Source organism: Microcaecilia unicolor, chromosome 8 (assembly GCF_901765095.1).
Source record: "Microcaecilia unicolor chromosome 8, aMicUni1.1, whole genome shotgun sequence".
Lineage (NCBI taxonomy): Eukaryota > Metazoa > Chordata > Amphibia > Gymnophiona > Siphonopidae > Microcaecilia > Microcaecilia unicolor.
The window spans coordinates 162,023,389-162,051,381 of record NC_044038.1 but is presented as its reverse complement, the minus strand read 5'-3'; the positions used below and the strand labels follow the sequence as shown (position 1 = coordinate 162,051,381).

General features: G+C 40.7%; 1 protein-coding gene across 2 annotated transcripts in view; it reads left to right on the top strand.

Moving 5' to 3' along the window:
- The window catches only part of CLINT1 (clathrin interactor 1), a 108,983-nt gene that overhangs the window by 43,993 nt on the left and 36,997 nt on the right, over positions 1–27,993 (top strand). For both annotated transcript variants that reach the window (XM_030211571.1, XM_030211570.1), the window contains exons 2-5: positions 12,915–13,019; positions 15,053–15,149; positions 23,513–23,621; positions 24,574–24,738. In XM_030211571.1, coding sequence (XP_030067431.1) covers positions 12,915–13,019; positions 15,053–15,149; positions 23,513–23,621; positions 24,574–24,738 — 476 coding nt within the window. The remainder of the gene's footprint in view (positions 1–12,914; positions 13,020–15,052; positions 15,150–23,512; positions 23,622–24,573; positions 24,739–27,993) is intronic.

Here is a 27,993-nt window from a genome sequence, read left to right as displayed (position 1 = left end):
GATTTTCCATAAGGAGGAGTTGTCCTCCTTTATCTCTCAGGCGCTGGAAGCCCTGAATATAGAGGACCCTGAGGTTGCGGCTTCTCAGGCGGTCAACCCCAAGATGGCTAGTACCAGATGACCTTCTAAGGCCTTTCCGGTACATGAAGCTATTGAAGAGTTGATTTCGGCCCAGTGGGCAGATCCAGATGGGGGGCTGAAAGTAGCCAGGCTGTATCCGGTTTCAGCGGACCGTTTGCTCTACCTAGGGTGGATACCCTGGTGACGGGGGTTACTAAGAAGACTACACTTCCAGCGGAAGGTGGTGTGGCACTTAAGGATATGTAAGACAGACTGCTAGAGGCCTCTTTAAAACGTGCCTTTGAGGTAGCCGCTTTGACACTTCAAGCTTCTGTTTGTAGTTCTTATGCGACTAGAGCTTGTCTCAGTTGGCTACATTCTGTCATGGATTCGATTTCAGAGTCTGATATGCCGGGACCTCCTCAGATGTTGCTGATGGATATTGGGCTGGCGTACTTAGCAGATGCCTTGTATGATTTGGTCCGTGCTTCGGCCAAACTCATGGCCTTGACCGTTTTGTCTCAGCGTCTTCTGTGGCTCCATCATTGGGCCACAGATATGGCCTCTAAGCAACGGCTCATTAAATTGCCTTTCCGAGGGAAATTGCTTTTTGGGGAAGACCTAGAAAAGATTGTTAAAGATTGGGGGGATTCCAAATCTCAGCATCTTCAGGAGGATAGACCCAAATCTACTTCCAGGCAGGGAGCCTCGAGGTCACGTTTCAGAGAGACGCGACAGTATCGCCTTTCAGCGTCCTCGTTTTGGGCAGCGTTCTTTCGCAATGAGAAGCATCCGGCTGGACCCCCTCTTTCTTCAGGGGGCTCCTCGGGCCTCTCAATGATGGGGCGCAGGTCCACTCAGGAGTGTCGGCTTCCCACCCTACTTAAGGAATGCTTTGGTACATCCCACTAGTTCCTGGATTCATCTGCTGCAAATGATAAGGATGGTAAAATTACCTGATAATTTTTCTTTCCTTTAATGCAGCAGATGAATCCAGGATCCCTCCCTAGTTCACCTGACGGTTTTTTCATTTTCCGCGTAGTGTCTATTTTTTTCTTCCGGGTTCTCTTTTGCAGAGTTCAGACAGATATGGGAACACGGAAAGGATTCCGATTTCTGGATCAAGTTGCAGTTATTTCGAAGTTCTTATTTGGTTCTCTGTTTTTCATAGTGAGGAATGGTTTCTGGTTGTTATTGGTTTCATATTTTTGACCTTAGCAAATGCTTACGAATGACATATTAACAGAGGGAGGAGCTGGCCATCTGGCATCTCTGCCTGTAGTTTGTTTATCTCTATCTCCACTTGCTGGTAGGCGGACTTAACCCACTAGTTCCTGGATTCATCTGCTGCGTTAAAGGAAAGAAAATTATCAGGTAAGACATAATTTTATCATCCCTCATGGGGGTTACTTGGAGTATCCTGAAAGACCAGTTTTCAGCATTCAAGGGCTGGAGTTAATATACTCCTACTGCAGATTATTTAATAAAAATTTGATATACTCGCCAGTGAACAATAAGTAAAATCCAAAGCAATAAGAAAAGAACTCCTTTAAATGACAAGAAAGAATATTCACACTCGAGCAGTCATACAATAATTAACAAACTCTGATTTGTAACTGTAAACTGCAGGTCCAGATCAAGGGGCAACAAATTATAATCAAGAAAAAGCGTTTTAAGAAAAAAGTTTTTAAGGCTAATTTTACAATTATTTAATACAAGCTCCAAAGAAATATATAATGTTAGGCTAGTCAGTGTAGTGTATTTGGGTTTTCGGATGACATATGACTTCATCCCTTATGAGAAACTCCTCAGGAAATTGTCATGGACTCCTGCTGTTTGTTGGGAACTGGTTAAGACAGGAAACAGAGTAGGACTAAATGATCAGTTTTCCAAGTGAAGATTCCTTGCTATGAGGTTGATAGTTAAAATAATTTTGTATTTGCTTTAGGTATACAGCTGAAAATTACAAAATCTTTTAATTTTAATGAAAACTTTCAAACAAGCTGGGTCCAGGTTTCTCCCCTTCTTTCTACTTTGAGCTTCACAGGCCTTCCTTTGCTTCTACCATGTGTCCTTCCCTTGCCCTGTTCATTATTTCTTTCCCGCATCCAGTCATCTTTGAAACAGATGTGGTCTTTGCAAATGCATCTTATCTTTCCTCTCTGGCATCAAAACATTTCCAATTCTTTGTGTCCGCCCACTATCTAAAGCATGAGTTGAATGTGATAGGGCTTGTTTTGAAAGTGCATGTGTATCAAGTGATTTCAAAGAAAATGCCAGATTTGTATTCTAGAATCTTTGCAGTCCTTTTTAGAGTTCTGAGCTGGGAGGGAGGTGGGTAGCATTGTGTGTGTTGGGATGAACAGGCTGTTTTTTAAAGGTATGTAAGGGTATTGTATTAAATAGCCATATAAGTTGTAAGGAGGACAGGAAATAGCTTCCTAGTTCCTTCCTCCCTAAGCCATAACTCAGTTTTGGACATTAGGATGTTTGTGTTGGCTTCATTTTTCTTAGCGCAAGGCAAATTGCACATCTGCCACATAAATTATGAAACTGTTAACATGAAAGTTGGATATCCAGGTCAGCCTGTTCGTAGTTGATCAAGTAGATGGTACAAATGGGTAAAAGTTTAACAAAATTTCAGCTGATATCTAATATTTATGCACTTGCTGGCCTGATATAGTTTAAAACTATATCCATTCATTTGTACTTTCATATGGTCAAGAGGCACTTAACATGGGGTGAGTATTCTTGGATGACCTATGATACAAAGAACACAGCATTTTTAACATACAAATATTCAACAGTCATCACTTCCAACTCCAGAGGTAGGCTGCCAAGAATTCAATCCATATTTAAAAATCTAGGCTCTGTGGTGTTTTTTTTGTTTTGTTTTGTTTTGTTTTCAGAACTGAGTCAGTCGAACTTGTACAAAAGATACATCAAATATACGAACAGTTTAGGCAAGTGGGTTGGAATGAAGGGTGCTCGATTTGTGCCCAGGAAATTTCACCCAAAGACAACTAAGGACATTACAGTAGTCCCTATCCAAATGGTGCGTGGAATACATTTTTCATATATCACCAATCTAGATGACACTATCAACTGATTGATACCCTGATGAATGAGGTGTGAAGAAACACCACACCAAAGTCAGAAGAAAAGAGAAGGCAGAAAATGTTTCCCTTATTTATGTAAAACTTTTTATTAACTGCTTTTCCTATCCCAAAAGATTCGCTCAGTGAATCTGACTTTTTTTTTTTTCTTTTTAAACAAGTGTTATCATTTCTTCATCTTTTTCTTTGAGGCTTCATACAGCTTTGATAACCTTGTTATGGCTGATTGCAGAGATTCCTAAGGAACCTTTTGGGCCCTTTTCTACCTTGCATCAGCATAAAATAAACCATTGTAGAGAAAATATTTGAGGTTTATTAACATTATTTTAAATGAGTTCTCTGTGCATTGAGAGAATATTGTGCCAGCCTGAAATATGACTTCCCTTACCACTCGTTTTTTGTTTTTTTTTTTGGTACCTAATCATATATGCTGCTGGATTCAGTTAGAGAAAGAAACATAAAAGGATAGAGTGATTTAGACAAATGAACATGTAATATGGTGCAATCATTTAACAACACATAACTTTAAAAGAACAATACCATATTGGAAATAATTAACAGTAAGCACTCAACACGTCTAACGTGCTGCTGCCTTATAGGTGCCCCCTGTAGCTTTATTTTGAGAGGGGGCAGGTAGCATATAATCTGCATGCACAGTTTCCACATAGCTTTAATTATTCCCATGGGATGTGTAGTTTACTCCTGGGGGTATTCTGCACGACGACGCAGCATAGAATTCCCCCCCCCCCCCACAGAACGTGCAGGATTCTGTAAATATTGTGCAGAATTCTGCTCAGTGCTGGCATTGGTTCTCTAACCCCCCCACCCTCCCTCACAGAGATCACACACAGCAGGAGGAGAAGGAAGTGACCAGCTGCACATTGGGTCACTTAGACTAGACTGTTCATGTGAACTGTGGGGTGTCTCACGGTTCACATAAGCAGGTGAGTCTAAGCTCGGAGAGGAGGAGGAAGTGACCCAGTATGCAGTGGTTCACTTCCTCCATCTCCTGCTGCTTGATCTCTGTGGGGGAGGGGGTCAACAAGGTCCAGGAGTATAATATGGGGGGGGGGAGGTCAGAGAAATGTGAATGTGCCATCGGAAAGGGTGGGTGAGGCTGGAGCTTGAAGAGGGAAATAGGAAGACATTTTAGGCCTTAGAATGGGAAATTTCTGTGCAAAAATGCTACAAATAAACCGTGCAGAATTTTCAAACATTTTGCGCAGAATTCCCCCTTGAGTAATAGATTATAATTTTTGTGCTTTTGTGTAGTTATTTTCACACAGATTCTTTTTTCTGGTTAAAAACTATCCTAGAATTAAGACAGATTCCAGACTTAGGGCCTCTTTTATCAAACCATGCTAGCAGTTCCCAGTGCAGCAATGCTGACATAGTCCATTCACTTTGAACGGGCTTTGTCGGCATTGCCACACGGGAACCACTATCGCGCCTTGATAAGAGGCCCTTTATACCTTCTTTAGGCCAGATGGACTGAGGCCAGACATAAAATTAAGAAAACAAATACCCTTTCCACATGTCAGCCTCTGGTTTATGTGAGCACGATGAAGCTAGCACTCAGCCTACCTCCTCCTACCTGCGTCCCCATCTCTTGTGTGGCCTGTTCTTAATCTTGTGTCATGGGCTGGCCACTATAGTAAAAGTAAACCCCAAAAAGCTTCTAATTCCAGCTTTGAGTGTTCCTATTGTAAAATATAGAAGGGAAACAGAAGGTGCCTTGTTTAATGATGTCCATTGAGCGATTAAATGCATAATTTCATTCCTAGGGCTCCCATATATACATGATACCTTAAGACTTTTTGAAATATACATTTTTATATGTTTGTCTGTATAGGTTGACCCATTCCTTTGCGCCCCCTGCAGCACAGTGGAAGCCTTCCCCAGTACTCCTGAGACTTGAGGCATGGTTCTAGTTAGTTCTGCCCTTTCCAGCTAATGGCATTTTTTCCTATAAGCTTTTTAAAGAATAAATTCTAGCTTTCCAAGTCTAATTTCTATTGTAGGGTTAGCTCTTACCTCGCTACCACTGCTATTGCCCCTCTTCTCAAGTACATTCCATTGGAATTGAGTGAGTACTGTAGTAATTGTTTTCTCCTCATTCATGGCATCTTAATGGGTTTTTGTGATTTTTTTTTTTTTTTTACAAGAGTGCCTGTCACAGATGCCAATTTTTACCTGTTTGTCTTTTGACCACTTTCTACGGCTGATATAAGGCCCCTTTTACTAAATGGCGGTAAGATTTTTCTTTTTGGGGGGGGGGGGGGGGGTATTTTTTGCACTTACTGTGCCTGAGCTGCAAACAGTAAGGTACAGTAAGTGCAAAGCCCTGCATTTAGCATCCTGCATCCACCTTTCCTTTAGCACACAGGTCAAACACTGCATGGGCACCAAGTTAAAATGCACCTGCAAATAGTGCACGTAGATTGTAATGTTAAAAAAAGTGTAGGGGGGGGGGGGTAATTGCCTCTTAAATAAATGGATGCTTCCTAATGGTAGTACTGCAAGACCACTGCTAGGGGCTGTCAGATGGAGGTAAGAACAGAGGAGCCAATCCCAACCTGTTTGACTAGACTATCAGCAAACCCTAGCTGAGTCCTAGGTGGAGGGGTGGGTCTGCCCCTGCTTGATGGGGTTTGGTCTGTTGAGGTTCTGGGGTCTGTCAGTTGGTGGGGGGGGGGGGGTAAGGATTGTGGCAGAGGAGGAGGAATTGGAAGACAGTGTATGATACGCCAGTAAGTGGGAACTACCACTGTCACAACATCAGCTTTTTTTTTTTTTTTGACAGGTTCACATTGGCTGTACTACTAGACTGCAAGTAGTACAAGTTCACTAGCACCTCTTGAGGAGGTGATAAGTGCAGCCATGCTAATGGCAGCTGGCACATGGTACCAACCCAGTTTTTAGACACATTGTGCCATAGAAGTGTGAAGAGAGTGGGTTCCTAGGGCTAGTAGGATTCTTCCCCAAGATATCATTAGGGGGTACCACGCAGGAGTTCCTTTTTAGCTTCTGAAGTTCCATGAGCTCATGCTAGGAAAACTGAACAGGAGTCTGATGTGGTATTAAGTCAAGTCTGATTAGATGCCATACGAATGATTATGCAGCATAGCAGGTAAATGAAAACAATTCACAGTATCGAAAACACAGTCACAATCACACTTTCACACCAGAACACAGCAAGAATTTATTGGAAATGTTTGGCAACTCCAAAAGAAAACCTCCTTTCCTGACCTTTGAATGATTTGCACATTTTATCTTCCAGTTGTATAAATTGAACATCGAGGTTGCTTATTTTGTCTTTCATCAATGTTAAAATCACAAAAGAAAAAAAAACAACAACCTAAAACCATGTGCCTCTTCTGGATTGCATACCAACATTAATTGCTAGAACCCCCTGCAGCATGCATCCACTAATAAAAGAAGACTGGAAAAGATTTTTATAATAACTGTTTTTTAACAAAACTCATTTCTGCAGTGTGTTCATGCTGTCATATGTTTACACAGTAGACATATCAATTTTTCTTCTAGCCAAGTTCTTTTCTCTGGTCTTCAACCATGTCTGTGTGTTTGAGGCACAGAACGTTTAGTAGTTAATGACACTGTCACGCACTGGAAGATTGAGGTTCAGGTGAAAATACAACAACAACAACACAAAAAAAGAAAAAGACGCCCAAGGAACAAAGACACCCTAAGTAGAATAAAAAGTGATTTGGTGGCAAAAAAAAAATAGCATTTGCCACAAAATTCCATGAGTTATTTTTTTTCTTTGACATATTACATTTAAAGCAATTATTTTAGAAGCCCTATTTGCAATTTCATATACTTGTAGAAAATTTAACTTTAGAAAGCCAGGATATATATATGTGTACATTATATGGTATGTAGCCCCGCCCAGCGCATCCCAGGATGCAATGGGCGGGGCTGGGCGCCGCCATTTTGAAGCGGCGTCGAAAGGAAGAGGAGGGAGGCATGCAGGCTGCGTCCCTCCTCCAACAAAGGTAGGGGGGCCGGGAGGGAGGGAGGAGGGTGGGGTTACGTGTCACCACGGACCACCAGGGATTTGTGGAGAACGCCGGGGGGGGGGGAGGAGTTGGGGTGGGCTGGAGGTCCGGTGGACCTCTAGGCCCCCTCCCCCCCCCCCCCGTCGATGGATCACAACGATTTCTGGGGGTTTGGGGGGCTGGAGACCCACCGATCCTCCAGCCCCCCCCCCCCCCATCGCAGATGGGAGGGTAGGGTAGCGTTTCTCTAAAGCCGGCAACCAAGTCCTCTGGGGGTTCGTGGGGGGGGGAGGGGGCTGGAGAACCACCGGATCTCCAGCCCTCCGTGAACATGGGGGGGGGGGGTCGTCGGGGGGACCGGAGGTCCACCGGACCTCCAGCCCCCCCCCCCCCCCATCGCTGGGTGGGAGGGTGGGAGTCGGTTTGGCCGGCGGCGGCCTCTTTGTTGGGGGATCGGCAGGCCACTTTGACAGTTTTGGGCTTTTGACAGCCCAGACCTGTCAAAGAAGTGCGGGAGGATTGTGCTGAGCGCATGCTCGGGCGCAATTCTCCCGCACTTCAACATGATAATATGGCCCAGTAAATGTATTGATTATCCAGCTGTTTTCATGATGTAGTATTGACTTATTCTGTTACAGGTCTCATATCCAGCGTATTGCGCTCTGCAGCTGCTATAGATCTTTTATGCACGCTTAAGTTTTATGAAATCAACACCTTGTAGGAGTTGTCAGCTTTAAATGGCCAAGTTAATTCAAAATTAAGGAGCATTTTCTGCTAAGAACGTGCTATGGAACAGTAGGATGAAAGATCTCATCTCATGCATTTGCTTGTGTTGGAGAAGTGGTCTAACCGTGCAGCCCCGGCAAGATTCTCTGGACAGCACCCAGTATAAACTAATCAGAGAGCTCCCCCTGGCCTCGGGAAGTGTCCACTGATATTAAATTTATATCAATCACAGGAAGTTCTTGGCAATCAAAGCCATCATTTTTTCCCTTCACATCTGGACATAAATTATGTTTTTGCTGCAGAGGTCATAGGAATCATGGGTAGGGCATGGAACAAGGGCCATAGAAAACATGGGAAAGGAAGAATGAAACCAGAGTCCCACCTTTTTAGAAATGGTTATTTTTAAGAAACTTGGAGCCCAGCCAACCTACACAGTTTCTGGGGGTTTTTTTGTTCAAGTTTACATTTGTAACTGAGTTAAATGCCGCTTAACGTTATTTGTTTTATTTTGAAACTGTTTATGCCATCAGACCTCATCTTGACATTTCTGATGCACTGGATTTGCTTGCTTCTCCTTGCCGAGAATGCTGTTTGCCGCAGGCTGGCTCCGAGGTTCTCACATTTATGCCCTCTACTTCCATGAGATCATTCTCCCAAATCTTGTGACTTTTTTTTCCCCTTTCTTTCTAATAGATTTGTAAGTCTTGTAAGCAGAATACTTATTTTCATGCTATTTAATGCCTTTACTAGTTAAAGAAAAATCAGTGGTAAACATCAGATTGTAAGTTCCTCCATGATGACACTGTTCTATTTTCTGAGCTAACTGAGCTGCGTATAAGTACAGTACCAAAAATTAAAGAACTAATTTAGGTGAGGAAAATCAAACTGTTTTCTGCTTAGCTGTTGTCCTTTACTAATGACAGTAAATATTCCAGTCAGTTGCTGTTTCCTGCACATTGGTTTTCTCAGGTCAACTGGGCAATATCTGGCTTTACCAGAGCTGCGCTCTGACCATTAAACTGGGTAAGAGTACCATGGCAGCCAGTACACTGCATATATATATATACATATATAGGATATGTTGTGCATGGGTATGCTCAATATCACAAAGTTCTTGTTCACAAGCTTATGATGTCAAAATTATCTGGGGAGGATTGAGAAAAATAATGCCATGGTTTTGTGCCAAACATCTGGGAGTATTTTTTGTGTGTTCCTTACATATAATTTATTGATTTCTAGAAACACTGAGCAGGCCTCTCACGGGTATTAGCTTCTCTAGCATGTTGGACCTCTACTCTGCTCTTCGGTCCCTGCGCCCTTGGCATTTGCAGACGAGCAACGGTATAACAATAAGACTCTTCTTACACTGAGAAACGTGGCTCATTTTAATAGAGTGAGATTTAGTACTTCCTAGTGTAAATTGTGGAAAATGCTGTGTTTATTTTTTTATTCCCCTCCTTTCAATCCTCCCAAGAGGAACTTGGATTAGAAAAGTAAACAGAACCTTTTGTCATTTGACCCTTACTTATATCAAGTAATTCAGTGTGCTTCCGAGGATATTATATAATACTAAATATTCCGTGTGGGTACAGGAAACATAGAGAGAATTAATGGGGAGTATCTCGTGCTCAGGCAGCAGCAAGTTGATGGGCTTTGCATAGTTAACATTTGGCAAGTTTTTATTTGGTAAGGCATTAATGATTGCTGCGTCAAGCTCCCAGCAATGTCAGAACAAATGTTTGTATCAAATAGCAGCATGGCATGGATGGTGTGCGCATCGGTCTGTACCCTACTGTACATATGTTCTTTCAATATGGTTTTGGGCCTGTGTAGGTACGTCCTGCATAGAGAATTCCCATATCTAAGATGGCTTGCTTGCTTGCTTGCTTCATTTCTGCATAAGTTGTCCGTAGGGGAGGTTTTATTTGATATGGCAGGAGGTGGAAAAATAGAAAACTTAAACACCAGCCAACATTTTTAAGAGCTAGAAGGAAAGCCTTCTAGTTCCTTAGACAACAGATGTTCATAAGTTTTATATTTTGTTGCTTTTTTTGCTTTGCGTTTTGCTCTTAACGCTCCATCCTCTTTCCCTCCCGCCTTCTGCTTCTCCCTGTCCTACATTTCTCCTCTCTAGTCCCACCCTTTGATGTGCAGTAGGGAGGTGTGAGCTGGCAGTAGATTGGGGCCAATTGAAGCTGGTGACTTCACTTGGCCCAGATGCTGGATTTTCTCATTCCTAGTCATTTGCACATTTAGTCATTTATTTTAAACTTTGGTTTTGGTGAACTTTGAAAGAGGATGGCAAAAGAGTTCCAGAGCTTAACTATATTTCCTCCTATTAGTTTTAAAAATATTTCCATGTAACTTCATTGTGTCCCCTAGTCTTCATACTTTTTGAAAGAGTGAAAAATCGATTCACTTCTACTCGATCTGCACCACTCAGAATTTTGTAGGCCTCATCATATGTCCTGTCAGCCATCTCTTTTTTCCAAGCTGAAGAGCCCTAACCTCTTTAGCCTTTCCTCATATGAGAGGAGTTCTGTCCCCTTTATTATTTTGGTCTCTCTTCTTTCAACCTTTTCTAATTCTATTATCTTTTTTGAGATACGGCAACCTGAACTGAATGCAATACTCAAGGTGAGATCACACCATGGAATGATACAGAGGCGTTATAGTATTCTCGGACTTGTTTACCATCCCTTTCCTAATAATTCCAACCATCCTGTTTGCTTTCTTGGCTGCCGCTGCACACTGGGCAGAAGATTTCAACGTATTGTCTACAATGACACCTAGATCTTTTTCTTGAGCGCAATGTGCATCAATTTGCATTTGTCCACATTAAATTTCATCTGCCATTTGGATGACCAGTTCTTCCAATTTTCTATGGTCTACCTGCAATTTTTCACAGGCTGCATGTATTTTACAACCTTGAATAGTTTTTTGTCATCTGCAAATTTAATCTCCTCACTCGTCGTTCCAATTTCCAGATCATTTATAAATATGTTAAATAGCACCAATCTGAGTACAGATGCCAGCGGTACTCCACTGTTCACCATCTTCCATTGAGACAAATGTCCATTTAACCCTACTCTCTGTTTTCTGTCCAGTAACCAATTCCTATTCCACATCAGAACTTTGCCTCCTATCCCATGACTCTTTGATTTTCTCAGCAGTTTTTCATGAGGAACTTAGTCTAAAGCTTTTAGAACATTTAGATACACTACATCAACCGGCTCACCTTTATCCACATATTTATTCATGCCTTCAAAGAAATGAAGCAAATTGGTGAGGAAAGACTTTCCTTGGCTGAAACCATGCTGATTCTGTCCCAGTAAACCTGTTTATTTATGTGTTCCATAGTATTATTCTTTATAATAGTTTGCACAATTTTACCCGGCACTGACGTCATGCATACTAGTCTAATTTCTCGGATCACCCCTGGAACTCGTATTTTAATCGGCATCTCATTGGCCACCCTCCAATTTTCAGGAACTGTGGATTACTTTAACGACAGGTTACAGATTTCTGACAGCAATTTCATGTTTGAGCCCTTTCAGTACCTTTGGATGCATGCCATCCGGTCCAGGTGATTTACTACTCTTTAATTTGTGGATTTGTCACTTAAACTATGCTCATTAAGCTTGATAATACAATACTTTTAATGTAATTTTAGCTGTTAAAGATCTGCAAAATATTTTTGACCTTCACAGTAATATAACTGGAACTCCCTGAAAATATGATTTGTTTTTCTAGTGTTTACAAGCATACATAAAACAACAACAAAAAAACTTTTTCACAAGCCATCTTGGTGGCTTTAGAATCAGTGCTGCTCTTCAGAGGACTGGTTTTATTCCCAGAGATCTTCCAATCCCTGTGTCAGTCAGGACTGGGGATGTTGTAGAGGCAACATTCAGAGCCTCAGGATGAGTGGAAGGTGTTGCCATCATTCAGAGGTGGCACCTCTTGGCTAGATTTAGGGTCTAGGTTTGCAGTGTTCCAGGAAGAGCCTTACTGACTGTTTGTGCAGTGACTGGGCTGGCTGAGTCAGAGGGGGATATAAAATAGAGGAAATTCCCTAGGTAGTTGCAAATGAAGGCTCATAGGTCAAGATCCTAGCCTGGCTCTGAGCTGGAGGCCCAAAAGGAGCAGGAGGAAGTCACCCTTGGCCGTGCTGTGCCCTCCTCTTTTGACTAAAAAAGCTAAACCTGCTTACATATGGATTCCTTTCTCCAGGCCTACTCTGGTTTCCTTATGTCATCCTCTAAATTTTCAGTCTAAGTAGCTTGTGTTTCTCTGTCCCTAGTGAGGCTCTGTTCTGCCTTGTATTAGCTGATATATGCTGCAGTGGGTTGTAGGAATTAATGTTGGTGCATAATATATCCCAGGCCCTCCAAATCTTTCTAGTTTCATGTTTGACCCCTTTTGCAACTGCATTCCATTTTTTGCCGGAGTCTGCAGCATTTTAACACCTGACTGCATCTGATTTGGCTATGTGTTGGTGGAATGGGGGAGGTATCCTATATCATGTAGAGCAGAGCTGTCAAGGTTTTTGGGAGAGTATGAGATCTCCATTTGGAAGGGTAAAATAGTTGAATTTCTGCTAATATCTTTAGAAGTTTGGGTAAAAAATTGGGCAGCGTGAAAGCTGACAGACTCAATCCAGTTATATGGCTACATAATAGTCTCTAGCCATCCTGTTTCACATTTAATTTGACCAAAAGCTGTTTTTACTGGCACATTGCCTGTTCTAATGTATCCCCATGTCTTCTATCTGTATTCTGGTAGCTAATGGAATAGTAAAACCTTCTTAAATATACTTAAATGCATCAGATCATGTCCTAAGGAGTAGCTGGTGCACTAAAGATGGTCGTCTTTTTACTCTGTCGAGGTGTCTCATTAAGGTGTCCAATTGTGTTGTCATGAAGTTTTTATGTGCTCTCTCAGTTTTGATGCTAACCTTGTGTGTTCATGTCTTTCTGTTTCTTCTTTCCAGCACCAATGTGGTGATGAATTATTCAGAAATCGAATCTAAGGTTCGGGAGGCAACGAATGATGATCCATGGGGACCTTCAGGGCAGGTCATGGGAGAAATTGCCAAGTAAGTGATAATTTGTCTTGGCATAGCATATATGAAGAGGCTGCAGTTTTGTCTGGAAATGCAAGGTTAGTTTCTTACCTGGTCAACTCTTTTTGGTTTAATAAACATAGTAATAGAGAAACAGCAATATCTAAAGATGCCATCTTTTTGTCAATGCTGGGCATATTTCAGACCTGTTTTGTTTTAACTCCCAAATACTGTTTTTGAAGTATACAAGCCACAAACAAAACAGAACTGTTAGGCTCTTCTTCGTATCAGCTTGTTGGCATGTACACCCTACAGCTTATTGATAAAATGATGTTATCATTAGAATTAAAATAAAGTTAAACACAAAGATTCCTTTTGCAACTTATATTTCATTTGTTTACAGGTACAGACAACACGATTCAGAAGTGCTAATATTTCAGGTTTAAAATAAATGTTGATAGGCATCTTTACCTGCTTTTGCCAATAGTTTTGAAAGACGGGGGTTTTAACTCAGTTGGACCTAAGGTTTTCTTCTTCTTTTTTTTCTGGGATTATGGAGATATGCATTACTGTGGTGCACATAAGTTTTCAAGTGTGCACTTTGGTGGTCAAAAAAGTAATATTGCATTTTTACAGGATGAGATGCACAGTTTTAGGGTTTTACTTGATTAGGTTTGGAAGGTTTTAACAACTGTAGGTTTTATAATTCATGATGATAATTTTATAAGTTTCTATGTTAGATATTTTTTTTGAGTGTTATGTCTTAATGATTACTTATTTGTTCTTCACCGTGGCCACTTTGATGTTGGTGATAATAAATTTCCAAATAAGCTAAGCTGTGACAGCTGGCCCTTTTTTCCACAGACCATTCTGCAGGGTCTTTGCCAATACCTTAAGCAGGTTCAAAACTCGCAACTCCCATAGGAGATCATCTGCTTCTGTCTGTTGCTCTTTTCCTGGTCTCTCACCCTGTCACATTAGTCAAGAGTCAAAGAGGCTTTCTTCATGGCTGTACCCAGTGGTGTTATTGGGGTGTTGCATAACCTCCCCTCCCCCACCCATTCAAGATTCATTCTTTTTTTTTGTTGTTGTTGTTAGTTTTGAAGATAGCATTCACTAATAATCACAAATGCGCAATCATGGTATATATTTTATTTATTCAGTAGGATTTATTTACCGCCGTTTTGAAGGAATTCACTCAAGGCGGTATACAGTAAGATATATGATCGTCCTTTTCAGGGCTTACAAAATCAGCAGCTTAAGTCTTTTCACTTGAACTAAATTTCTGTAGTTATTCTGAAATTTTCTAAAATAGATGATTCTCCAGGGATTTCAACATTTGCTTCCAAAATATTCTTATCTAAAGGAGCAGCTCCTGTTGTCCAGCTGGTAGAAGATCCTATATCTGTATGATCCCTCATGTCCCATCCCTCGTTGAGCCACCAGTTCTGGTTTAAAAGTGAAGGACCTCTCACAGCCTTTATAAAATAGGAATCTGCCTGACCCTTTAGGGAAATTAATGGCCCTGACAAGGGTCACCACATGGCACGTGTAATATTGAACTACTTTGCAAGAAATCTGTGCAAGTTCAGGTATATAGAATATTTTAACACACATCAAAAGGTTCTTGCTTTACTAAAAGGAAGACTGTTAAGTGTTTGCCTTTTTGTTTTTTTTTTGATTGTGAATAAAACCAAGTCTGCCATCTAGTGCCTGAAGTTAGCTAGGCAAAAAACTGATTGCAAAGGAAATGCTAGTTATTACACATTTATGCATCTACAAAAAGATCAGATGATCTACTAGAATTGGTGGGGGGGGGAATATTATACATACATACATGCATACATAGAAAAAAATTTGAGGTGAAAAAGATATGCACATAAAGGAATTCTTATTACCGCCTTAAAATGTTAATTATTGCATATCAAAGAACACCATCAAAATGTATCAAATTTAATAAGCGAATTATCTTCAGAGGCTAAATGTGAAAAAGAATTGGGGAAAAATGTAGCAAAAGAAAATTTGAAAAAGCATCAATGATACACCCCCATTTTGTTCCTTTTTAGGGCTACGTTTATGTACGAGCAGTTTCCAGAACTGATGAACATGCTTTGGACCCGAATGCTGAAAGATAATAAAAAGAACTGGCGGAGAGTTTACAAGGTGCAAATTGCAAAGGAATTTCACCTCCTGGCCTTTCCCTTACCTCCTTACTCTTTGTATGGCCTGTAGCACTGCATGTAGTTGTACAAACGAAAGCAAGCCTGTTTGCTTGTTGCTCATGTGGTCCAAATATTTTGCCATTCCCATAGCAAGATGCACCAGCAGTAGACTTCATCTGTTTGTAACTGAATTGTTGTGTCCTGTAACTGTACCTGGTTAAAGTATCTCATAATACTTGATCAGGTATTTGTTTTAAAAGTGTTGAAAACTTAAGGTTAGAAATGAGACTTGTAGCAAGCATGAAAAAAATCGATGGGAGTAAAGTATTAACGTTGTTTTCAACATTAATCCTAGGCAATTAGTTGCCCACTCTTTGTTTTATGTAAATGTTCAGAATTGTACAATATGGTATTGCATATCAATTCAGTAATGAGGCTACATCTAGAAGTGACCTCTGGTAAGGAAAGGGGATGGGACTTGATATACCGCCTTTCTGTGGTTACAATCAATTAGGGATCACTTGCGGTATATCAAGTGCTGCAAATAAAGAAGTGATTTACATATTATATACTTATTTTGTACCTGGTGTAATGGAGGGTTACGGACTTCCCTAGAGTTACAAGGAGCTGCAGTGGGAATTGAACCCACTTCACCAGGATCAACACCCGCTTCACTAAGCTCTAGTCTACTTCAAGCAGTTGGTTATAAGAACACATTAGAGACCATCTGAACTATGGTCTTTTGGCAGGATGTTCTTGTAGCAGGGATTATTATAAATGATATGGAAATTAACGCAGAAATTGGTAAAAAGGTTCTTGTTTCTGGAATGCACCATATTAGTTCAGTGTTCTCCCCAGGACCTTTTGAATGGGTGTACCACCCGGCTAATTTTACTCACCACCTTAACTTAACAGAAAATTTTACAATACTACGCAGTACTCATCCGTTCAACCCAGCTTCTTATTCATGCCACCCAACTGGCCAAGATTTCTGGTGAGAGGACTGTTAATGTGGGTTACTCATCCTGAAGCAGAGACTGCTGATCTCATAGCTGTGCAATAAAGCAGGTTGGAATTTTCATTAACGTTTCCCAAGATGAACCTTTGGTTAGTTTCAAACCAACCATTCCCCTTGTATGCTTTTCCATCTTCCTTTTTCAAATGTCTTTAAAAACTAGCTTGTAAATGTAATAATGTTTAGGAATAAATGTTTTCTTCTTGGTGTACATAAAGCCTATCAAGAAGAGGCTAACATCCAAAATCTGTTTTTATTTTTTTAACAGTTATAAACCATTAATAACATTTCTTTGGCTCATACAGTAAAAAAAATATATATTGTATTTCGGAGTTAGGGTGGAGGGAAGGCTTCATATTGGAGACAGGTTTTGGTTTTTTTTTAACTTGGCACTTTTCCAAGAACAAACTTGGAAGTGGAATTTGAACCTGTTTACAATTTAGTTCGCACATTCAGTAACCTTTTTTGGGGGGGTTTCTTTCATTTTTTTGCTTTATCACTTAAGGCCTCAGCAGTTCCTTCTCTTAAGTGGTTCATTTACTTCAGAAAGCATACTTTTTTTTTTTTTTTTTTTTAACAGTAGGGCTGCATTTCGATTAACATTGTGCAATTAAAGGTATCAGACCAGTTGTTTTCTTTCAGAGCTTTCTATGAGATTCGTCAGCCCCACTGGTTATGTCCAGTTGTTCTTGTGCAATCACTCTTGCAGTGTGCTTCAAAGACCATAAGAACATAAGCATTGCCATACTGGGATGAGATCAAAAGTCCATCAAGCCCAGTGTCCTGTTTCCAACAGTGGTCAATCCAGGTCACAAGTACCTGGCAAGATCCCAAAACAGTAAAACAGATTGTATGCTGCTTATCCTAGAAATAAGCATACTTTAAAGGGCAATTTACTTTAAAGGGCAATTCTATGATCTAGGCATCTGCGTGTACACACTGTTTGCACATATAAATGTCTAGAATACTAGCATTTACGCACATAAGTGTACACAATACTGCAAATTGCCTGCCTGGCATCTAAGCGCTATTCTGCAACTTATGTAGTGTGTATATGCAAGGGGGTGTGTGTACATGGGCACAGCATGGACAAGACTCCCAGTTATACTGTAAGTTACATACCTCCTTGCTGTATTTAGGTGCCCACAGTTAGGTCTGTGGCACTGGTGGAACATAAGATTAGCCATACTGGGTCAGTCTGATGGTCCATCTAGCCCAGTATCCTGCTTCCAACAGTGGCCAATCCAGTTCACAAGTACCTGACAGAAACCCAAATAGTAGCAAGATTCCATTCTACCGATGCCAGGGCAAGCAATGGCTTTCCCATATCTATCTCAATAGCAGACAATGGACTTTTCCTCCAGGAACTTGTCCAAATCTTTCTTAAACTTAGATACATTAACCGCTGATACCACATCCTCTGGCAATGAGTTCCAGAGCTTAACTATTCATTGAGTGAAAAAAATATTTCCTCCTGTTTGTTTTAAAAGTATTACTGTGTAATTTCATTGAGTGTTCCCTAGTCTTTGTACTTTTGGAAAGAACTGTGAGCATGTAAATGTTAGGCTTGCCAATACCGTTTTACACTAGTATTACATGATGGAATCTGGTTGCCCAGGTGGTGTTATAGAATAGGCTTCTACTGAGCATCCTTAGGGTTCCTAAATAGAGGCACCCAGTTAGAGTTTATTCCTTTAGTGTTTTTTGCTTCCCCTCAAATTTCTAGCCAGTTTTTCAGATTTTCTAAATCTTTTTTTACCGTCCCTGCATGGAGACCATCTTAACTGCCATCAAATTCTGTGTCAGCACCCCTGTTTCTTTTTCTGTCTGTTGGCTGTTTCTTAATTCTGTGCAGCCATTCTCTGTTTTGATTTTGCGTTATTAATATTTTCAGTAATAGCAGAAGGCACAACCACTTCAAGAAGTGTCTGTACTTCCGTCAGTCTTTCACACAACATTCTTATAAGTATCTGGATGAAGAGGATAATGCCAACTGGAGCTTCTTCACAAGGCCAGTTCTGCAAGAGGCGGTTTTAGGCTCATTTTGCTGTTGAAAAATAACCCAGTTCCACTGAAATGGTGTTGAGGCAGTTGAGTGCTGTCTCAAATAATTTAGCACCAAAACCTATTGTGAAGCCCAAAGAGCACATCAACTTTTGCTCTCCCAACCTATGCCAACCAGAGGGTTCTATACACTTGATCACATCACTGAGAAGATTCAGCATCTAGGAGTTGTGAAAGGGCAAAAACCATTAGCACAGCAAATGTTCATATGGCTCTGAAATCAGGGAAATACTAGAGCATATAGCATCAGGCTCCTGAAGTATCCATATGAGTAGTTGCAGTTTTATTTATTGATCTAGCTTAAGGCTGTTGACTACTCTTAGAAGCACCCAGAGGAAGGGCATTACAACTTCTGGGCCCCATTAACTGTTGGAGGAAGAACTCAGAGGCCTTTCAGAGATAGTCACATAATACTAGAAGAGCATTCAGAAGCGTATATTCAGCTCAACTTCTGTTGGTACATCAACCATTCTTTTACTGGCAGCACGTGCCAAGATTCAATCTTAGCACAGGGGGCATTGAATCATATTTGGACAGCTTTGAAACTTCAGCTGTTTTTTTTTTTTTTTTAAATACTTGGTGACCCCACCTTAAGAGTCTTCCTTTAGTGCTGAAAGGTCGTCGACGCGGGATTCAATGCAGTTTTGACAGTTCTTGACAATCTCTAATAGGAGTGATTCCAAAGTTTCTTGAGAAGTATCTTTCAGATCAGCAGAGGTTGGCTGAAAAAAAAAAAAAGGATTGTTATGAAGTTCCCCCACCTGAGTTCCCCTCCTTTTCCAGTGTTTTTAAAATAGCTGTTAATGTCATTACTATCCAGTTCCAGCTTGTAGGAGAGCTCAAGATACTTCAATTTGGCTGTCTCAAGAACCTCGATGCCCCAAAAGATTATGGCAGTAGTTGTCCATTCTGTTATGGAAATCCCATATTCTGTACCTGAAGAAGTAAGAAGACAGACAGAAAGTACTGCCAAGACCCCCCCCCCCCCCCCCCCCCCCCACCACCAGTTATGAGCACATGATTAGATTGTTTTAAGAGAAGGCTGTTATTCAGTCCTATATGGAATCTTACCATTCAATTGTTGAACACCATTTTTTTCACATTTGAGAATGATTTATTAATTTTTCAATAATGTAAAATAATCAGATAATATGTAACCAGACATCATTAAAATATTGTATCTCCAAAATGTCTCCTTCAGGAATGTTTTCATCTTTTTGTCAGCTGAAAAAATGGCACTTCTACTGACCTACAAGAAGCAGCAAAAAATAAATAAATTTAACAAAGTGACTCAAAACACCAAGGACTCCAACTGGTAGTTCATTCAGAGCTTTGGAACCCCACCCACTATCCAGTGTGATCTTTGGGGGTCATCACCATAACTGGCTCTTAGCTCTGACCCAGTTTCACATTGTCTAACCTAGAATCCCCACCACCACCACAACCATCCATTTTTAAGCAGGCACATAATTTCACTGAGTGCCCCCCCCCCCCCCCCCCCCCCCAAGAGACCCAAGCTGTAAAGTTTATTTCTGGCACAAGGCAAAGAAAATGCGAAACATCTTATCTGCTTTACCTATGATATGTTTCAGTGAAACTAGACTCTCATGGCTGCATGCATCAGTCAGTTGCAGACATGCAGAAGTGACCTGCTAATATGTCTTTTACCAGAGGGAATCCTTTGGAGAAAAGATCAGAAGCCATTGATTTTCGTAGAGTACTACCACAATATACCTCAATCCTTCTCAGCTACAACCTCTGAGCCAACTTCCTCCTTCAAAGAGTACTGGAGTCATAAATCTGAGAAGTATTTTCATCAACCGAAGAAACAGTTCCAGGAACCAGCTTACTGCTGTTGCCAGCAGGGCTAAAGACCTTTTCAGTACAAAGACAGAAGTTTTAAAGCCCCTGGCTGATGTGCAGCCCAAAATTGGGGCAGGTTTTGATTGACTCCAGAGGGTATAGCATTTGTCTTACTATATCCCAGAATCACTTCCTGTAGGATGGGACTGAGACTCTGTACAGACCATTGGCCCCTCATAACCTCAAACAGTTGATTGCCCTAATCTCATAGAGCTACAAACACAGTCTATTGGTTTTGCCACCAAATTGTCCCCCAGGGAGAACTTTACCACCCAGCAAATTTTAGGACCTACTGGAATCAGAAATCTCATCCATTGAAGACCAGAGTTCTTAAACTTGAGCCATCACAGGAAGGGAGGGGAGGGGATTTTATTTCAGGTGTTTTCTAATACACAAAAGGATGGGGGTGAGAAGTACTGTCCCATACTAGATTTAATGGCTTTGAACAAGGTTTTCATGGCAAAGAAGTTCAAGATGCTTACCCTTAGCACTATACTACCCCTGTTAAACAAAGAGGGCTGGCTGTGTTCTACAGATTTGAAACAAAGCATGCACATAGAGGTACTTCATGTGCGTTATCGGGGGGGGGGGGGGGGGGGGAGACACACATTACAGTAACTGCCATTTAGCTAGCATGAGCACCAAACGTTTTTACAAAATGACTAGCAGTAATGACTGGATATCTGTGCAAATTGGGTTAGGGCTAAATTTACTAATAGGTTCATATACATTAATTTCCACAAGTTATTTGTAAATAGAACCCAGTGACAAAAATGGGCTTTGCTGAGTTGGCACCGCTGCTTTTTAACATATTTATAAATGATCTAGAGATGGGAGTAACTAGTGAGGTAATTAAATTTGTTGACGGCGCAAAGTTATTCAAAGTTGTTAAATTGCAAGAGGATTGTGAAAAATTACAAGAGGACCTTACGAGACTGGGCGTCTAAATGGCAAATGACATTTATTTATTTATTTTATTGCATTTGTATCCCACATTTTCCCACCTATTTGCGGGCTCAGTGTGGCTTACAATACATTGTGAATGATGGAAATACAATGTGTTACAGTACGATTATGGGTTACATCGTGAGGAGTTATGGGAAGACAAAGTCAAGACATTGTTTAGGCATGGAAACAATGGAATGTTACAATGGGGAAAAGATAGGGCGATAGAACAATAGCAAGAGAGCATAGGGTATAACATTTTTATCTGTGGGTGGAGTTTTAAGTGTGGTGAAAATACGGGGTAAGAGAATTCAGAAGAGAGTGTATTGGTGCATTATTATTAGTGTGTATGGACGTCATGTGTTTTGATCCTTGCAATAAATTTTCTCAGAGATAAGTCTTCAATTGTTTAATGTGCGCAGGTGCAATGTGATGCATGTGGGAAAGAGGAACCTGAATTATAGCTGCATAATAGAGGGTTCCACATTAGGAGTCACCGACCAAGAAAGGGATCTAGGTGTCATTAATGATACGTTGAAACCCTCTGCTCAGTGTTCTGCGGCAGCTAAGAAAGCAAATAGAATGTTAGGTATTATTAGGAAAGGAATGGAAAACAAAAATGAGGACGTTATAATGCCTTTGTATCTGTCCATGGTGCGACCGCATCTCGAATATTGTGTTCAATTGTGATCTTCGCTTCTCAAAAAACATATAGTGGAATTTGAAAAGGTGCAGAGAAGGGCGAGGAAAATGATAAAAGGGATGGGACGACTTCCCTATGAGGAAAGGCTGAAGCGGCCAGGGCTCTTCAGCTTGGAGAAAAGGTGGCTGAGGGGAGATATGATAGAGGTCTATATAATAACTAGTAAAAAAGGCCCGTTTCTGACAAATGAAACTGGCACTAGCAAGGTTTTCCTCGGAGGGTGTATGTTTGAGAGAGTATGTATGAGATTGATTGTGTGAGAGAGAGGGAATGAGAATCAGAGTGTGTGCCAGGGGCCCATCACTCCCTGCTAGTTGCAGGGTCCCCCTCCCTCCCAGTTCCAGGGTCATCCCAGTCCCAGGGTGCGTCCGAGTTTCAGGGTCCCCCCACCCTCCGTCCCTCAGAGTTTCAGAGTCCCCACTGTCCCAGTTCCAGGGCCACCTTCCCTCCCAGTTGAAACAGCTGTAGACTTGTTCTGATGGAGCAACAATTTCAAAACGACAATGTGGAGAAGCTGCTAGGTTTGTTTGGTTTACAGTGTATGGCAATGACAGCAGCGTGGGTGAGTAAAGGCAAGCTCCTAAGACTCTGGGAGGAGTTAATTGTTTTAGTTGCAAGGAGCTGTGCACTCCAGCTGACCTTGTTATTCACCCAGGGCAGAGTTAATTGCTTGACTTGCAAGGAGCTCTCTGCTTGTTTTAGGACTCTCTTTTCCTTTGTGTACTTGCTAAACCGGATATCTATGCCACCTCAAGTTTCCGGCTGGAGGCTTCAATTAGAACGTTGGAGGTGCCTTTTATATATAGAGATGTGTAGTGGAACAGGTAGACATGAATCGTTTTGTTCTTTTAAAAAATACTAGGACTAGGGGGCATGTGATGAAGCTACAAAGTAGTAAATTTAAAACGAATCAGAAAATTTTTCTTCACTCAACATGTAATTGCTGGAATTCGTTGCCCGAGAATGTGATAAAGGTGGTTAGCTTAGCGGGGTTTAAAAAAGGTTTAGACGGCTTCCTAAAGGAAAAGTCCATAGACCATTATTTCTGGAAGAAGCAGCATAAAATGTATTGAACTTTTTGGGGATTTTGCCAGGTGTTTGTGACCTGGATTGGCCAATGTGGAAACAGGATGCTGGGCTTGATGGACCTTTGGTCTGTCCCAGTGTGGCAATACTTATGTATTAATGCACGTTAAAATGTTAACACAATTTTAATAAAAGTAGCCTAATTGTAAGCCCTCTGGGAGCTACCAGTTGCAACAGAAATATAGCTTGCATTGTGCTTGTGTTTGGAAAGATGAGTAATTAAATCCAAATTATCCTAAGTCCAGTTTCGGCTCAACACCTCGATTGTCATGGGACTCTGCTGGAAACGGCTCTAGCCATGGCATTCTTCGCTGTCAGCATGATTACACGGCACAAGATCTTTAAATAGAAAAATAGTTTCCCCATCCTTTAATCATGTTTAACTCTTATTTGTGTTAATTCACATGTAATTTAAAAGATCTTATGACACTGGACGGACAATGTCCAAAGATGCTTAAAAAAAATTAACTTGTGACTGATTGTCTTGTCATTTTAATACTGTTGCTCTAAACAAGTCACAGATCCCCTTTAATTAATTTGGTGAATTTTTAGATTGTCTTTTGTGCAACATTTAAAAGTAAGAAAAAAAAAGGAAGCTGAGAGATCTTTTGTTCATGTAATTATTAGATGACTTGTTTACATTACTGCCTTGTAAATACACTTTTTTTTTTTTTTTTTTTTTTTTAAGTCTTTGCTGCTCTTAGCTTACCTCATAAGGAATGGATCGGAGCGCGTGGTTACAAGCGCCAGAGAACACATTTATGATTTGCGATCCCTGGAAAATTACCACTTTGTAGGTGAGCATTAGAAAAATTGTATAAGTAAATCAAACCCGTTCGTCAGAGTTGTCAGTCACCTGAACCATCTTCAAAAGCTTCCATAGTCTCTAATTAGAATGTGACTGTTTCTGGTTGTGTGTAGAGGGCATAATCCAAGACGAGGGGCCCTAGAGTATTAATTAGTGAAGACAAGAGCTTGCAGAGAGGACTGGCTAATAACAACAGAACCAGCACAACATGAGTGTTCGGGTTTATATTAAAATATGCACTAGAGACTGGTCCCCCGTGGTGTCCATAAAGGAATAACTTTAATTATATGGGAAGAAAAGGTTAGAGTTCCAAAACACACAAATCTGTTTGAAGCCTGCTTTTTTTTCTCTTCTCCACCAAATAATATTTACAGTGAAAAGAGGGGGAGGGGTCGGTGCGTGTTTTGAATGTGAAAGAAGCAGGAGCGAGAAGACAGCAGCACATTTTGGTTTTTAGCTGCCTGATCTTGCCTGAAAGCCCTTAATAAAAATAAAATTAAATGGAGGGAGCCAGTATTATAGTGAGACAGTCCTATTAATTAGTGTTTCCAAAAACAGCACCTGTAAAATCGAGAAATGGGACAAGTACTTCTTAAAAATGTGTTAATTTGGGTAAAGTATTTTTTAAGTGGAAAAAATTAGTTGTTTTAACAAGGGGGGAAACACATGAAGAATAATCAGATGCAGTCATTTTTCTTTGTTTTGCTTCTTTTCCTGGTCCTTTCAGCAGAACACTTGAGTCTTTTGTAATAAAGAAAAATATATCCTTAGGAAGATGTTTCTGGATTTTTTGGAAAGTGGAACTGTGTTTTGTTTTTGTTTTGTTTTTTTCTGTTTTAGGCATGGAAATTGTTTAAGCTCAGTGAATTATATGCAGTTTACTTTGACCCATTGTAACGCTTTAAGTCTTCCTGTTTATTTTCCCCCATCCTCCTGCAAAGATGAGAGCGGCAAAGACCAAGGGGTGAACATACGACAAAAGGTGAAAGAAATGGTGGAATTTGCCCAGGATGACGACAGACTTCGGGAAGAAAGGAAAAAAGCAAAGAAGAACAAAGACAAATATGTTGGAGTGTCGTCAGACAGTGTTGGGGGGTTCCGATACAGTGAGTACTGTGCTGTGTTAGGCGAGACGATGGTGAGAGCACTTGACACCTGCAGGTTTGACTTTGTTGCATGGATGCACTGCAAGGAGAAAATACAGTACAGCACAAATACTTGGTTGCATTATAAAAGTCATTGAGCTTGTTTCTTCAGAGCCACTGTGGGAGTAATTCTGTATGGGTCACCTAAAGTGTGTGCTCTAAGCACAAATTCTATATTAGCAATTAAGGGCTAGGTTTACTAAGCGGCGCTGTGGGTGCGTTAGCACTTTTAACATGCGTAAATGGTGTACGCGCATTAAACGCTAACGTGCCCATAGAAATGTATAGGCACGTTAGTGTTTAATGCGCCTTAAATTTACAGGTGCATTAAAAACGCTAACGCACCTTAGTGAACATACCCCGAAGTGCGTAATTGCTATTAAAGAATACTAGCATAAGTCCCAAGGAGGTTTTATGGCAGAAGATGGCTTGATGTCAAAACGTTGAAGCCGTCTCCCCTTCTCAGCTGCCATGTTCTGTGACCCCAAACATTCACAGATGCTATTGAAAACAACAGCAAACTTGTGAGGTTTATGATTGCCTATGTGTGTGTGTGTGTGTGTGTGTGTGTTTTTTTTTTTGACAGGTTTTTTATTTATTTGATTATCAATAGAAATCAAACAAAATAAAACATGGAAAAGAAAATAAAATGATACCTTTTTTATTGGACATAACTTAATACATTTCTTGATTAGCTTTTGAAGGTTGCCCTTCTTCGTCAGATCGGAAATAAGCAAATGTGCTAGCGGACAGTGTATATAAGTGAAAACATTCAAGCATTACTATGACAGTCTGACAGGGTGGGAGGATGGGGTGGGTAGGAGGTATGCATGGGGACATCAAAGCATATCACTGATATTCTAACAGGATGGGTGTGGATAGGTGAGGGGTGGGGTGATCAACAGAGACATACAGCTTTATGGTTTATAATGGGCTAGGAACCCCAGATCCTTGTTAAGTCCTTAAGACAAGATTCAATTTACATAGACATCACATGAACAATTCTGGTGCCAGTAGGGCTCCCACGCCTGTTGGTCAGCATTTTACAGGACCAGGACACTGTACCAGTGACTTCACAGTGAGAATCCTGAAAGGTAACTTTAAAACCATACAAGAACGTAAGACCTTTGAAGTCAGAATGATTGAATATTTTAACACCCAACAGAAAGGACTTAACAAGGACCTGGGGTTCCTAGCCCATTATAAACCATAAAGCTGTATTTCTCTGTTGATCACCCCACCCCTCACCTATCCACACCCATCCTGTTAGAATATCAATGATATGCTTTGATGTCCCCATGCATACCTCCGACCCACCCCCATCCTCCCACCCTGTCAGACTGTCATAGTAACGCTTGAATGTTTTCACTTATATACACTGTCAGCACATTTGCTTATTTCCGATCTGACGAAGAAGGGCAACCTTCGAAAGCTAATCAAGAAATGTATTAAGTTATGTCCAATAAAAAAGGTATCATCATATTTTCTTTTCCATGTTTTATTTTGTTTGATTTCTATTGATAACCTTAAGAGTGGACTAACACGGCTACCACACTCCTTTATTTATTTGAAAGCTTCCCTTCTGTAACCCAATGTTTTTTTTTTGTTTTGTTTTTTTAACCTCTGGGTGGGTCCTGGGACGTGAGCCATGGTCTTGCTGCAGGTGCCTGTGCTCCTGAACAGCAGACTTGTTTTTGATGGTTTAAAAAAAAAAAAAAAAGCTTGGGTTACATATGGGAAGCTTTTGAATGAATTAATGAATGAATAAATAAATAAAACGCACATAGGCAGTCATAAACCTCACAAGTTTGCTATTGTATACAATAGCATCTGTGAATATTTGGGGTCACACAGTATGGCAGCAAGCTCTGTCCACTGGCTTCAGCCCCCAGAATGGACCAGATAGGCTCATGCCATCTCCTGTCATAAAACCTCCTTGGTAAATCTGCATGTAACTTTAAGCACAAGCACTCTAACTCTATGATAGGTGTAAATGCTGACAAAATGCCTATTGTCAATTATGCATGTAACAGTATTCTAAAAGCATGTAAGGGCACACCCCTGCCTCGCTCATGCCCCTCCTGCATCCACACCCTTCTCACAGTTATGCACTGGCTATCTGGTGCCAATTAGCTCCAGTAGTTACTGATTATTGCTTATTAGTGCCAATTTGCACCTGATTAGGCAATTAGCTTGCGCACACAACTACTATTCTATAACCTACGCAACCAAATGCACGCCGAAGGCACACAAATTTCCATGCGACATAGAGTGAAGGGGGTATGTGATCAACCAGAATTTTGACCACGTGGGGGGGGGGGGGGGGGGCTCAACCTTGGGTCACTAGTGGCTGGAGGACTAAATAACTGAAATAAATGTAATTTCCCTAATTTTTGCTAAGAACTTGTTTACAAACCCATGTGGTGCTTTTCAGACTTCTTTCTGATAGGATCCACCAAAGTCAATGGTTAGAGGTATATGAAGGAAAAACCAGAAGGTAGCTCTAAGATTTACAGGAGTGTAAATCCTTTTTGGTCCTGTCTGTTTGTCCTGATTTAGATTGTAAGCTCTTTTGAGCAGGGACTGTCTTCTTCGTGTTCAATTGTAAAGCGCTGCGTACGCCTGGTAGCGCTATAGAAGTGATTTATAGTAGTAGTAGCAGTGGTTTTTCAATCTTAAGCATTTCAACATAGTTGATTTTTGGTTATGAATTCTACTCTTATGCCATCTTCCAACCATACTGAAACTTTGTGTTGGCTACAGTTAACTAGACATGGAATATCTTGCTAATAATAATGCTTTATTAAGCATTGAAGCACCTTTTAAGAATGAAATCTTGTCTTGTGTACTGAAATAGAAGTAGATTTGTCCCACTGCATAAAATGAGACTTATAAAGCAATTTACGCACACTTTATTTTTAAAGTCTTGCCATCCTTTTGTATTGATATAAAAAGTTACTTTTATAATGACAAACAAATATGGCAATTAGGGAAAACTCTACAAACAAGAGCAACCTACAGCTGTCCTGTATATTTAGTATAGCATAGTAAGTAATGGCAGAGATCAATTGTACCATCCAGTCTGCCTCATTTTTTTTCATCATTTCTAGAATACCCATTCCTCATCCAAAGAGTATTCTCTTTGATAACTTTGCTGCTCAGCAGCTATTTGAAAATGTACCCCAGATTCACTGTTCTTTTCATTTTCTTTATTTT